At 45.5% G+C, this 13755-nt stretch overlaps 3 protein-coding genes across 5 annotated transcripts; 2 read left to right on the forward strand and 1 right to left on the reverse strand.

Annotated features, from left to right (window-relative positions):
- The first annotated feature begins 428 nt into the window (after window positions 1-428).
- Window positions 429-8102, forward strand: fer (fer (fps/fes related) tyrosine kinase). Its single transcript, XM_083900164.1, has 20 exons — window positions 429-562; window positions 1396-1593; window positions 2560-2691; window positions 2782-2955; window positions 3040-3139; window positions 3236-3419; window positions 3505-3642; window positions 3724-3843; window positions 3927-4049; window positions 4143-4344; window positions 4434-4532; window positions 4621-4827; window positions 4918-5040; window positions 5123-5179; window positions 5284-5402; window positions 5503-5597; window positions 5675-5798; window positions 5904-6058; window positions 6905-7027; window positions 7346-8102. The coding sequence occupies exons 2-20, from the start codon at window positions 1525-1527 to the stop codon at window positions 7480-7482; spliced, it is 2481 nt and encodes an 826-aa protein (XP_083756290.1). The 5' UTR covers window positions 429-562; window positions 1396-1524; the 3' UTR covers window positions 7483-8102.
- A 533-nt stretch (window positions 8103-8635) lies between these two features.
- cdc26 (cell division cycle 26 homolog) lies at window positions 8636-9917 on the reverse strand. Of its 2 annotated transcripts, none has more exons than XM_083899824.1 (3): window positions 9838-9917; window positions 9164-9257; window positions 8636-8952 (listed from the first exon to the last, which is right to left on the reverse strand). In XM_083899824.1, the coding sequence occupies exons 2-3, from the start codon at window positions 9242-9244 to the stop codon at window positions 8740-8742; spliced, it is 294 nt and encodes a 97-aa protein (XP_083755950.1). In that variant the 5' UTR covers window positions 9245-9257; window positions 9838-9917; the 3' UTR covers window positions 8636-8739. The 2 variants fall into 2 exon arrangements, with proteins under 2 accessions (XP_083755950.1, XP_083755951.1); XM_083899825.1 differs by having other exon boundaries at window positions 9164-9254; window positions 9838-9881.
- A 50-nt stretch (window positions 9918-9967) lies between these two features.
- prpf4 (pre-mRNA splicing tri-snRNP complex factor PRPF4) lies at window positions 9968-13640 on the forward strand. 2 transcript variants are annotated; one of them, XM_083885860.1, is made up of 15 exons: window positions 9968-10021; window positions 10552-10747; window positions 10821-11007; window positions 11109-11196; window positions 11313-11392; window positions 11529-11622; window positions 11709-11803; window positions 11887-11945; window positions 12059-12182; window positions 12275-12364; window positions 12458-12580; window positions 12866-12973; window positions 13068-13186; window positions 13274-13380; window positions 13461-13640. In XM_083885860.1, exons 2-15 carry the CDS (start codon window positions 10582-10584, stop codon window positions 13545-13547), a joined length of 1527 nt encoding a protein of 508 aa, XP_083741986.1. In that variant the 5' UTR covers window positions 9968-10021; window positions 10552-10581; the 3' UTR covers window positions 13548-13640. The 2 variants fall into 2 exon arrangements, with proteins under 2 accessions (XP_083741986.1, XP_083741985.1); XM_083885859.1 differs by having other exon boundaries at window positions 9984-10021; window positions 10549-10747.
- Window positions 13641-13755: the final 115 nt, after the last annotated feature.

Here is a 13755-nt window from a genome sequence, read left to right on the forward strand (position 1 = left end):
GCCTGGGGGGGTCAATGGGGGATAGGGTGCCTTGCTCATGGGTACCTGAGCCAGCAACCTTCCGGTTAATTTTCCTCCTGGCCATCAATTTAAATGTTATATAATGTAATATAGCATGTTCACTTAATAATGTATCAAATTTAAACTGATTTGTGGTAATTATGTGAAATATATGAAAAGAGTATGTGAAACAAATTTGGTAAATAGTTGCTAAATATGACACATGTTATCTAAATATGGTATTTGTGTGAGAAATATCTGAAAATGTGGCGAACATGTGCTAAATATGTGAAAAATGTATTAAAATATGGTAAATATGTGCGTTAAATATGTCATAACAAATTACGCCCCGCCCTCTCTCCTTCTCCCATTCCTTTTTCCGGCGGAAGCCCCTCCCTGATAGCCGTTAGCTGCATAGCACTGTGCCCGGACGACAGGAGGGGACGCCGGGGTAAGCGGAGGAGAAAAACGCGCAGAACAGAAGGAGATGGTCCCGGCGGAGGACGGCAGAGACGCGCGGTGACCGGACAGCGACCCTGCCGAAGAAAAGAACCGCTTTCCGGTGAGTCAGTGCGGCTGAAAAGTGCCGAGCAGCGGTGGAAAAATAGCTAGCCCCCTCCCGACTCTCCCACTGCTCCTCCTCCTTCATCGTTCTCATCTCTGTATTTACCGACAGAAGAAGAAACTTTTAAACTTCACGACTTCTCTACGTTCAAACCCGCTGCTCCCAGACTTTAAAAGACCGTTAGCATGTTAGCTGCAGTTTGCTGTCTGCTCTGATGGAGAGCGGATAGCGTTAGCTTGCTAGCCCCAGTTTCTCTATGGGTTTTTTTTTTGAGGAGCGGCTAGTATTAGCTTGATAGCTGCAGCCCGAGGAATGTCAAGTATTTGAACTTTACTTAGGTTTTAGTTGGCAGTGTTGAAATGTCAGTTAGCTTATAAAAACAAGTTTACATGGAGGTTTGTTGATCATCGGTTGTTATTGTAAGTGTTTCTAATGAAAGTTGTCTGGTTTTATTTGACGTGTATAGATTATTAATTAGGGATGCACGATATTGGACTTTTTGTCGATATCCTTATATATATCAGGAGTTATTGAGCTGATACCTATATATACATCTTTCCTTTTGCCCGACTGCAGAAGTCATTTTGTCTCTCCTGTCATGAAATTTACATATTTTTCATACATTTGTCATGGATTAAAAATGTCTTTATTGTATTGTATATTTCAACAGATTCCTGCATGTTTTCTAATATCCAGTAATGCATTTTAAAGCCATTATCCATCGATAATATTGCTGTCAGTATTAACAAAAAAATAAAAGTGTGTGATGAGTGTAATATTTTGATTGCAGGTCAAAGTGTCACTTGTGTTTTTGTTGTCTCTCTCCACAGATGACCATGCAATCACTACCCGCCCGCCCTCGCCGTTAGTCTGTGTGTGTGTGTGTGTTAGTGTGTGCACGTGAGTTGTGGGAGTGTGTGTGTGTGTGAGAGAGAGGGTGAGTGAGTGTGTGATCCAGGATGGGCTTTGGTCGAGATCTCAGGAATTCCCACGAGGGATTACTGAAGCTGCAGGACTGGGAGTTAAAGGCATGTTGCATGTTTTGTATGTTAAACATCGTAGCTGAGAGGGGTCATAGTTTGGTGGGTCACACGGTCATCGTTATGGGTGGGTGAGTGTAAATCTTTTAGATGTGCTGCGCGGGGTCGTTTTGAGCGATGACCTCGGAGAAGACAGTTATGTGGAGATCAGATTAGATCAGATGAACTGGCAGGAAACAAACAGGCTCTTTGTCAACACGGTTGAACTTGACTTGTACTCTTTTGCTACTACTTTCAAAACGGGTCAAACGATGCCTTTTGTTCAGATAAACGGCACTTGGTACACGTGAAGACTTTGTACTGTGTTGCACTGTGATCGATTGGTTTCGTTACCCTGTGTCGTCCATTCAGTAATAGTTAAAAAATTCAAAATCTCTTCCTCCTCAATCGTATCAATAACTTCATCAAATATGCCAGATTATGGTGATATGATGAACTGTAAGAGTGGAGAGTGTGTGATCAGAGCTGAGATTCTCTCAGCGTCTTGATTCTGGAGAAAGAAAGAGAGAGAGGCGTGGTGGAGGAGGCGGGGCTGAAAGACAGTTTAGGATGAGCAACATGCTAAGTAGCATTAAATCAGGGAGTTGTGGTCCTGACATCAATCACAGATGTTACTAATCTCATCAATGAAGGTTCTGTTGCACCAACTGTGTAAACATTAGGCTCAGAGTTAAGATTATTAAGAAATATATTGACATGACATGACATCCACTTAACTATATATATGTATATATGTGTGTGTATGTGTGTATATGTGTATATATATATATATATATGTATTTATATGTGTATATATATATATATGTATGTGTGTATATATATGTATAGGTGTATATATGTATTTGTATGTATATGTTTTTATATATATATGTGTGTGTGTGTGTATATTTATATATATATGTATATATATATATATATATGTATAGCTAACAGAACCTGTGTGTCGCCCTCTAGCTGTTGGAGACTGTGAAGCGCTTCATGACTCTGCGCGTGAAGAGCGATAAGGAATACGCTGCCCTGCTGCTCAGCATGACTCAGCAAACCGAGAAACAGGAAGCCGCCGATTACATCAGCACCGTCAGCAAGGTGAGGTCGACCTCACCTGTCCGTTCAGCGATGATGTCGCTCGCCCGGTCTTACACCTGACCCTTCTCTCTCTCTCTCTCTCTCTGTCAGTCGTGGTCACAGGTGATTCGTCAGACCGAAGCGTTGGGTCGCGTGATGAGGAGTCATGCCGACGACCTGAACTCTGGTCCTCTGCACCGCCTCGCCACGCTGATCCGGGACAAGCAGCAAGTGAAGAAGAGCTACCAGAGTCTTCATCAGCAGCTGGAGAGCCACAACCACAAGGTTTGCTGGGAAATACCTGCGCTGACATCACTACACCCAGAGCCTTTCTCTCAGTAACCCTGCTGTTGTTTTGTCGGTTGCTAGGTAACCAGGAGCGATCTGGAGAAGCTGAAGTCGACGTATCGTCAGCTGAGCCGCGAAGCGAACAACGCCAAAGAGAAATACAGAGAGGCGCTCACTAAAGGTTTCTGCCGCTCGTTTCCCACCACGAAGACGACGACTTCGCTGAGGTGGCACGGCCGCTAACTCCTCCCCCCTTCTGTCTCCTATCCAATCACAGGCAGGGAGGCGGAGCGTGCGCGCGAGCGCTACGACAAAGTCACGGGCAAACTTCACAACCTTCACAACCAGTACGTGTTAGCGGTGTGCGGCGCTCGGACGCAGCAGGAAGAACACCAGCAGCATTCGGCGCCCGCTCTGCTCGACGCCCTCCAGAGGATGCAGGAGGACATGACGCTCGCGCTGTGAGTTGCATGACGCGCTGAATTAAGATGACGTTTACCTAAAGGTGCCAATCAAGTTTACAGCTGTGTTGGTTGTTGTGCGCAGTCGCAGCATTCTTCAGGAATACTGTGAGATCAGCAGTCTTCTGACCGACGACATCGTCAAAGTTCACCAGGAGATCTCGACGGCGGTTCAGCAGATCGATCCTCTGGCCGAGTACCAACAGTTCATCGACGCCTACAGGTCTCGTATCTCGTTGCGATCACCTGTGGTAATACTTATGTCCCCCCCCGTCGCTGTGGTAACACCGTATGCCTCTCTCAGGTCCCCGGAGACCCCGGAGACGAGCGTGGAGTTTGACACGAGCCTCTTGGAGGAGACGGACAACCTGCCGGCCAACGACATCCTGTGGAACACGCTGACGGCTGAGACCCTGCAGGCAATGTGAGCACCTTCAAATTAAAAAAAAACTCTACCCGCTAACTCCGCCAAAGTAAGAGTCTCACTGCTCACACTGTGGCCGTCAGGTCGTCGTCGGCGACGGCGGAGCTGACGCTGACTCAGCAGAATCTGAGGACGAAGGAGGCGCTGGCCGACGACCTCGACGCCAGGATCCAGACGAGTCAGCAGAACGCAGAGAGGACGAGCGAGTCAGTCTATCTCTCTCTATTCGTGTCTCTTGTCCAAAGTTGTCAAATATTCTCTCTCTCCCCGTGTTCACTAGCTGTGTCTCTCACCCTCAGCTGCGTCCTCCTGCTCAGTCAGAAACTCTCTCTCCTCGAGCTCCGGAACGCCGTTCAGTCGCTGCGGTCGTCCGAGGCACGTCTGGCGTCCCAAAAGGCTCTGCTGGACACCAAGATGGCCGTCGCCGCCACGTCCCCTCCGCCTCCACCGCCGCCCCCCGCAATGCCATACGAGGACGACGCTCGCTCTGTTGGATCGACTGTAAATACTCATTTAATGATTGTTTTTTTCAGAATAAAAGCTACCCCTTCCTGTTCCTGAACATGTTAACTGAACATTTATTTGCACAGGACAAGGCAAAGGAGCGAACGTCTCGCTTCGACACCCTGCGTCACTCTCTGGCGGGAATGATCCGCTCGCCGAAAGGGATGCTTGGCTCCTCCTCCTCGGTGAGATTCATTCCTCCTTAACATCTGTGCTTGTGTGTGTGTCAAATCTAACACTCCCTCCTCCTCCTCCCCCCCCTCTCCCAAGCAGCAGTTCTTTGACGTCATCCCGACATCAGAGCGCCCCCTGGCAGACCAGGAGTGGTATCACGGTGCCATCCCGCGCACGGAGGCCCAGGAGTTGCTACGGCAACAGGGAGAATTCTTGGTGAGGGAGAGCCACGGTAAACCGGGCGAGTACGTCCTGTCGGTGTTTTCTGACGAGCAGCGGCGACACTTCATCATCCAGTTCGCAGATGTACGTACCACCGACGTGCGTCCATTACAAAAAGAAATAAACATCAAAACAAACAAACCGATAACGACCTTCTCTGTCTCTCTTTGGTAGAGTCAGTATCGTTTTGAAGGGACAGGCTTCGGTACGATCCCTCAGCTCATTGAGCATCACTTCACCAGCAAACAGGTCATCACTAAGAAGTCTGGAGTCGTGTTGCTCAACCCTGTCGTCAAGGTAACCCCCCCCCCACACACACACACACATAAGCGTGTGAGAGTGGTCATGACATAAAAAATGACATAAATGTTGCGTCCAGGATAAGAAGTGGATCCTGAACCACGAGGACGTGACGTTAGGCGACCTGCTGGGAAAGGTGAGCGCTCCGAAAACGCTTCATCGTCGTCTTTTGTTTTCGTCTGTCCGCGTCCGCGCGTCTAACATGTGTCCACTTCTGCTACCCATCATGCCCGGCGGCAGGGTAACTTTGGCGAGGTGTTCAAAGGCACGCTGCAGCGCGACAAGACGCCGGTCGCCGTCAAAACCTGTAAAGAAGACCTACCGCCGGAGCTGAAGATCCGCTTCCTGTCCGAAGCCAGGTCAGCCCCGTTACTACGTTACTATGGCAACCACCAACGATTAAAAACAATACTAAATATATGAAGTCCAAATAATCTGATTATTTGGTGTCTGCTGCAGGATCCTGAAGCAGTACGACCACCCCAACATTGTGAAGCTGATCGGCGTCTGCACACAGCGACAGCCCATCTACATCGTCATGGAGCTGGTTCCAGGTGGGCGGAGCTTCAAGCGGCCGACACCGCTGCTTTTTCCCCCCGCGGTGTTGATCAAGTTGTGTTTTGTCTCTCAGGTGGAGACTTCTTGTCGTTTCTGAGGAAGAAGAAGGACGAGCTGAAGACGAAGCAGCTCATCCGCTTCTCCGTCGACGCCGCCGCCGGTATGGCGTACCTGGAGAGCAAGAACTGCATCCACAGGTTGGGATCTCCCCCCCGCAGACCGCGAACGCATCGACCTCTAACTGCTACTGAAAAACACAAAGTGTGACACGTTCGCCGTCTCCTCTCTCGTCCGTATCTCAGGGACCTGGCGGCGAGGAACTGTCTGGTCGGCGAGGGCAGCGTGCTGAAGATCAGCGACTTTGGGATGAGCCGTCAGGAGGACGACGGCATTTATTCTTCGTCTGGACTGAAACAGATTCCCATCAAATGGACGGCACCGGAGGCGCTGAACTACGGTAACGCCTGTCACTCACTTGTCTGTGGTCCTGTCCCAATGCCCCGCCCCTAATGGCGAGTTCCTTTTACGTCTTTAACCCGTGTTGTAGCAATATGTAGAAACTTCCTTCTGGGAATTCGGATATTCTGAATTGTTGAATGCACCATAAAGCTCTCAAACTCTGAACCTTCACCTGCTCAGTGCTTTAGTGCTGAAGACGCATAAATATAAATGTGACAGCTTTTTATGATCCATAATGTTTTTCTTTCACTGGAGTTTTTACTTTATTTTTTACGGCGTTTACTCAAAATAGACGGTTAACATTTTGTATTATTAAATTCCCCTGACTACACTTTGATTACATTAGAGCATTTTTTCCCTCAATGTCAACAGGTTTTTTTCATTGCTGTCATAGATTTTCAATTATCTCCATAATGTGACTCCCTCAGGCAAAGTCTGTCCTAAAGAGGGAAGCCATAAAGTTCTTAAAATGGCTGCCACAGTGCCCTTTCACCATACACTGTATATATATATATATATATATATATATAAATGGACATGGTTTGAGGACAATAGGGGCAGAAGAAGCAGTTAACCACCAGGGGGCATCTCTGTGCACTGTAAAAATAACTATGAATGGAAGTCTGTGGAAAAATTAGCTTCTATTTGTCACTTGTTTGTGTTTATAACAGTAAACATTTTCCTGAGAAGTTAATCTCAGGTCTCAGCCTCTAGTTTCAGGTCTTTATTTATTTATTTATTTATGGTCCCATTAAGAAAAAAATAGAAGATAATCTTTGACTATCTAAGACTATCTTTGTGTATTAGTTGTGACTCTTGCGTCCTGCTCTGTGATTGGCTGCAGGTCGCTACAGCTCAGAGAGCGACGTGTGGAGTTACGGGATCCTGCTGTGGGAAACCTTCAGTCTGGGGGTGTGTCCTTACCCCGGAATGACCAATCAGCAGGCTCGAGAGCAGGTGGAGAAAGGTACAGCTATGTCTAAAAATGCAGAGTAAGGTCAAGATTATTTTGTAATCTGTAGCTTTATCAAAGAAAGTAGAGATGTTGGCATATATCACGATCATTGCATTGGATGAATTTGAACCGGACCCTTAATTCAGAACCACTGTAGTAATGAATGAATGTGTTGTCTTATATAGTCACCAGGGGGTGCTGCAGACACACTTTTTCTTCTGTGGGGCTCGCATCCATGATGTCACATGACTGCCACCTTCTGGAATGATTATATATATTCTAGTCTCATCCTCCCCTTCTTGACCTGATCCTCTTCCTCTTGGTTGCTAGGTTACAGGATGGCGTGCCCTCAGCGTTGCCCCGAAGAAGTGTACAAAGTGATGCAGCGCTGCTGGCAGTACAACCCCGAGGACCGGCCCAAGTTCTCCGAGCTGCAGCGAGACCTCAGTGCCATCAAGAAGAAGTGATGACATCATCCGAGGGGGGGAGAGGGAGGAGGGCGAAGACAAGTCACTTTTTAAAAAAATCAGGTGGGCGTGGTCAGCAGCATGCAGAACTGAACCTGCGTTAGCATACAGGACTGAACCTGCGTCGGTAAAACACGCCGAGGTCGACACCACCAGCTGATCCACACGATCAATCGATAACTGAGCGAAGAGCATGAATGTAGTGAGGTGTCCTGCTCTGATTTACACTGAACTTTCCTGATCACGTCTCAATCGTCACTTATCGATTAACAGACTGACACTACAGAAACCATAAAAGCGACAGAAACCTCAGCGGTTACCTCGGTAACAGTTCCCGTGATTTCAGTGATTAAAACCCTCTATTTATTATGAAAAGAAAAACAAACCAAAAACAACTTCTTTTTTTTTTTTACACCATAAGCTAGAAGACGCCGCTACCGGCCCCACCACTACTGTAACCATGGCAACAGAGTGAACACTAAAAAACACTACAAACTCTGCTAATTTTTTTTTATTTATTATGTTTTTATTCATTTTATTTCTTTTTATGCCAAAAAAAAAAACAGATGTCAATCATCACACAGACCACGCCCACCCAGCTTCCTTTTTTCTATGTAGTTTCTGAGCAGTTTCCAGCATCTCGTCAGGTAAACGTAAGAACATACATGTTACAGTTTGTCTTATTTTGAACATTTTTAAATTTTTACATTTAATTGTTTTTTAAACACTTAATTTTTTTTTGTAAAATGGCTCCATATATATATAAAAATATATATTAAAAAAAAATCAGCACTTATTCAGTAATATTTGCTGGTTGCCATGGTAACTGAAAAAAAAAACTCTAAAAGTATTAGAAAGTTTGAGCGTGATGGATCGAGAGTCCTGATTGGTCAACATCACCTCCTGGACTGCGCGAGGGAGGGTGGAGCCTAAATATGAGTTATGTCAGCGCTACTGACTGTTACTGTAAATAAATGAAACACTAATCATCTGTTTGTCTTTTATATTTGTTTACGCTCTTTATAAAAAAATATCGTAGCATTTATTACGAAAATAAATCAAATGTCAAAACAGCCGATGACATCTCGTCTTTTGTGTTTCCTTATTAAGAGCACAACAACAACAACAAAACACTCGAGTACATTTTCATGGTTTTATTTCAAATATATATCTAGTTACACAATATTTAAACGGTCCGTTTGTGTTTTTGATCTGTACATGGGAAAAACAAACCTAACGTAGTTTCACTGTTCACGTTTAAAACTGTAAACTTCCAAACAACGTGGGCAGCGTGGCGGGTTTGGGGTGAGGCTTGTAGCCGATTCGTTCGTTGATGAGCTCCGTCCTGGACGCCGCCGTGGAGGAGGAGGCTGACGCTGAGGCTCCGCCCCCAATTATGTCAACACCAATTACAGAGGAACCGCCCACTCCACCTCCTGACTCCGCCTCCTCTCTCTGGCGCTTCCTGGCCTGAAAAATGTTTTGACAAATGGATCATTAGTATTACATAAGTATAAATAAGGGACGGAACTGAAGTAGGAGTGGGAATCACCCACCCCCCGATTGTGGTATCGCATGGGGAAGGATGATGACGACACATCACCAAATCAATATTGTCACCAAATACTTTTGAGTGTTTATAAAAATACAGAATATTGATCAGATTAAAAACTGTGTGCACCTCGAGCTCCTTCTTTATGCTCTCGAACTCTTCGATGTCGTCGATCTTGAGCTCCAGGCGAGTCGGTTTCCTCCTCAACATCTTCTCACAACTTCTGCAAACACAAGACCAATATGGTTAAACACACACACACACACTGAACATTGTTTTCGTTTGTTCATTTACTTTGACTTCTTGCAGTTTTCTTTAAATCTTATATATTTAAAAAAATAAATAGTGAATATTAAAAAAAAAACAAGCAGCTTCTATTTTTGTACCATTTCCCTGCTTCGCATCATCTTTAATTTAATTTTAAATGCTGTGACTTTGATTTTATTGATTTATTTACTCATGACAATGGTGCGTTCATGGGCATTTTCAGTCGTTGACTCCTGAAGCACTTGAACGCACCATCATCAACTTTAGGCAGCAAATGTAATCACGTGATCAGTAATTGAGCTAAAGAGGGATACAGAAACAGACAGACTTTTAAAAATGTTTGTTTTTCTACTAATAAAATGATGTGAATTGTATTTGTAAATACATTTAGCAACAGAAGTTAAGCTAAGCTAATCGGCTAACCTCCATTTAGAGCACAGAAAGGCTGTTAAATAAACCGGAAACGCACTCTCGCGCCTCCTGACTCTTTATCGTAAACACATTCTAACGTTGTGACGAAGTCGTGTCACGTTTACCTGACAGGTGTACAGCAATATTCCCGTGTTTTTCCTCCTTTCTTCTCTTCTTCAACAGCTGCAGTTATAGCAACCGGAAATACAACCTCATAGCCCGGAAGCAGATGCGCTCGCTGTATACGTTCCGGTTCACGGTGCTGTGCTGTGCTGTGCTGAGAGACGCCGCGGCTTCGTTTGTCTTCAGGTAAAAACAAAAAAACAAGTTAATTTTAACGAAATAATGAGAACGTTTTCGCTTTAACTTCACCAAATAAACATTTCCCGTTACGTACTTGTTCTAGTGTGTGCGTGTGTTAGTGTAGAGCTAGAGAAAGACGCTGTTTGGATGCTAATGCTAACATTATGCTATGTTAATGTGTGTACTTTGAGTGTGGCCATGATTTGAGTGTTACATGATGCATAAAGTCACTGTTACTTTACCTTTAAACCAAATCTTACCATTATCTGTTTTGTATTTTACCAGGAAATGACTGTGATAGATACTTCAGTGAAAGTCAAAGTATATGACATTTACTGCACTTTCAACTAGAAGTTTGTGGGTGGAATTTCTGTCACATTCGCCATTATTTGTTAGACCAACACTCAAATGGCACGAATGGTCACTGTTAGGTTTTGTCATGTTACAGTTTATTTTCAAGGCCCATAGCAGTAGGAAACACATCTCAATCTGTTTGTGCTCCCATCTGATCATCAGTGTTGGAATTTTCCCAGCAGCATTTTGTGTCCTAAACACTAGCCGTCAAAATGTCGGACGACGAGGACGGGCCTCCGATCATGAAGAGGAGCCGCGTTTACTATGGAAGCCTGGAAGAGAAAGAGCGTGAGCGCCTGGTCGCAGGGGGCGGCATGTCGTCAAGAAGTAGCGCGGTGAAGGCGGGGATCGACGCGGGAAACATCAACATATCCTCAGGTGGGTGTTGTGTCGTAAACAACAGATGTGTTGATGTATGACATGAGACTAATTTTTACACTTCGCTGTTCAGGCGAGACTATGGAGATAGAGGAGCGGACCAACGAGCGGCAGCAGGAGGCGCTTGCGGCTTTTGAGCGGAGGCGGCGAGCACGACAGATCACCGTCTCCACTGATGACGCCGAGGTCAAGGCGGGCCTCCGCGCTCTTGGCGAACCAATCACATTGTTCGGAGAGGGACCAGCTGACCGTCGAGAGAGGTGCGGAAAGACTTGTTTTCCTGTGTCTGTCTTTCCTGTACTTTTTTTTTTTGCCCCCCCCCCCAGATTTAAAGCTTCTACTTCCTGTGACTGTATTTCAGGCTGCGAAGTGTCCTCTCCGTGGTCGGTCCAGATGCTCTGAAAAAGTCCAGGAAAGACGAAGAGCGAGCCAAGAGGTCAAAGGAAGAGGTCAGAACACACAAGGACACACGCAGAACTGCATACAAATACACAGAAGTAAACGTGTACACAAATACAGTAGGTACCCACAAATAAACTGTAGTTTTTTCTTTGTCTAATTGCAGTGCCAGCAGACATGGTACCACGAAGGCCCCACCTCCCTGAAGGAAGCTCGCCTCTGGTTGGCTAAATACTCCCTGCCACGGTGAGTCATCTACTAATTGACCAATGACAGACAGTCGCGTGTGTGTTGTCAAAGGTTTTCATGGTTACAATTATCTCGGTGTTCAAATATTGGAGAGATCCGATTGGTTGTGACTCAGTTGTGATTGGTCCTTCAGGGCAGTGGAGCGTCTGGACGCTGCGCGTGCTCAGAAGGAGGTTTCCGAGTCGACCAAGACGATGAAGCAACAGGAACTGCACAAGAGCCTGAGGGTGAGCCGATGTTTGTTTTGAATGATTTAAAAAATATGGCCTGATCAATAATTTCACAAATGATCAATAACCATCTTCTTCCACAGAATCTGAACAACTTCTGCAGTCAGATCGGAGACGACCGACCAATCAGCTTCTGTCACTTCAGCCCTGACTCCAAAATGCTGGCTACAGCTTCCTGGTATGGGACTCTGTCCACTGCTATATTAGTGTACTGTAATATTTGATAGCTAATGCTAACGCTAAAACTCCTCTTCCTCACAGGAGTGGTCTGTGTAAGCTGTGGTCCGTCCCCGACTGCAGCCTGATTCGTACACTCAGAGGTGGGTGGAGTTTTACTGTACAGTGTGTCGTAAATGCATTTTTATTTATTGCTTTGTGAACATTTATTTTGGGCTAATGTAAAGTATGACGACTCCGTCCGCTGTCTCGTCAGGACACAACACCAACGTGGGCGCCATCGTCTTCCGTCCTCAGGCCGGAGTCTCTCTGGAACTCTCGGACGTCAGCCTGGCGTCGTGTGCAACTGATGGCTCAGTGAAACTGTGGAACCTGGAGAGGTGATAATAAAGGAAGGGATAGAGGAGGAGAAGGAGGAGGAGCATATCTGTCTTTACATGGTCATTAATTGCTGTGTCCCTGGTTACCATAGCGACGAGCCGGTGGCGGACATCGAGGGTCACGATGACCGCGTGTCACGGATAACCTGGCATCCATCTGGAAGGTTCCTGGGAACGACCTGGTAAGCCGGTGTCGCACTGTTATCATCGCTGTTCTGTGTACTAATACTCGCACAGAGTATTTACATGCTGTGTGTGTTTGTGTGTGTGTGCAGTTACGACAAATCGTGGCGTCTGTGGGACCTGGAGGTTCAGGAGGAAATCCTCCATCAGGAAGGTCACAGCAAAGGAGTCCACGACCTGCACTTCCACCCAGACGGTTCACTGACAGCTACTGGGTAAAGTACTAACTCTGTACTGTGTTGTACTTTGTACTATTCTGTTTTATGCTACTATACTGTACTACAATGTTCCAACCTACATTAGACTGTACTACAAACTGAACAAGACACTTACACTCTACTATGAACTGTTCTATATGGATTACACTACTTTTACACTATATACTAGATGGTATTTCATACTATACTGTAGTGTACTGCACTCCACCATTTTAAAATGTACTACACTGTTCGAGACTGTGCTATAATTGGACTAATGCTAATCTTGTGTTGTCCAATCAGAGGCCTGGATGCGTTCGCTCGCGTTTGGGATCTTCGAACTGGACGATGTGTCGTTTTCCTCGAGGGACATTTGAAGGAGATTTACAGCGTCAACTTCTCTCCAAACGGGTCAGAAAAACAGACACTCAACAGCTGATCAGAGATTTACATGTTTTATTTGTTTCAACCTCAGTGATGTAATGTTACATTTTTCTTTCCTCAGGTATCACTTGGCATCAGGAAGTGGTGACAACACCTGTAAGGTTTGGGACTTGAGAAACAGAAGGTGTCTGTACACGATTCCCGCCCACCAGAACCTGGTGTCTACTGTCCGCTTTCAACGTAAATAAGAAACTAAATTGTATTTTCTTTCTTACGACTCTTTAATAATCGTAGTATATTTAACCGGTAATGATTGTTTGTTCGTAGCCACCGACGGTCACTTCCTGTTGTCCGGGGCTTATGACAACACGGCTAAAATTTGGACTCACCCTGGGTGGACGCCTCTGAAGACTCTCGCTGGACACGAGGGGAAGGTACGTAAGCTACACTCTGTGATCTGTCCGTGTAGGAAAGATTGTGCACATTAATAACATTAATGTGATTTTGTCTTCAGGTGATGGGCGTCGACGTGTCGCCCGACGGGAAATTGATCGCAACCAGTTCGTACGACCGAACCTTCAAACTGTGGCTGTCTGAGTGATGTGGTCGTGATGTCGGCGCAGACGGAAGCTGCAGCTCTGTAGTTTTTCCTCTTTTTTTTTTTTTAAGTAAAATAAAAGTTTACATTTTATAACTTTCAGTAAAATTATGATCTGTGATTTTCATAACAACTCAACTTTGCGCCATCAACAAACGGAGATCCAGGAAACTGTAAACCATATTACAAAGACGCTATCGAAAACATGCTA

The sequence above is a fragment of the Microchirus variegatus genome (assembly GCF_963457635.1).
Source record: "Microchirus variegatus genome assembly, chromosome: 1".
NCBI lineage: Eukaryota > Metazoa > Chordata > Actinopteri > Pleuronectiformes > Soleidae > Microchirus > Microchirus variegatus.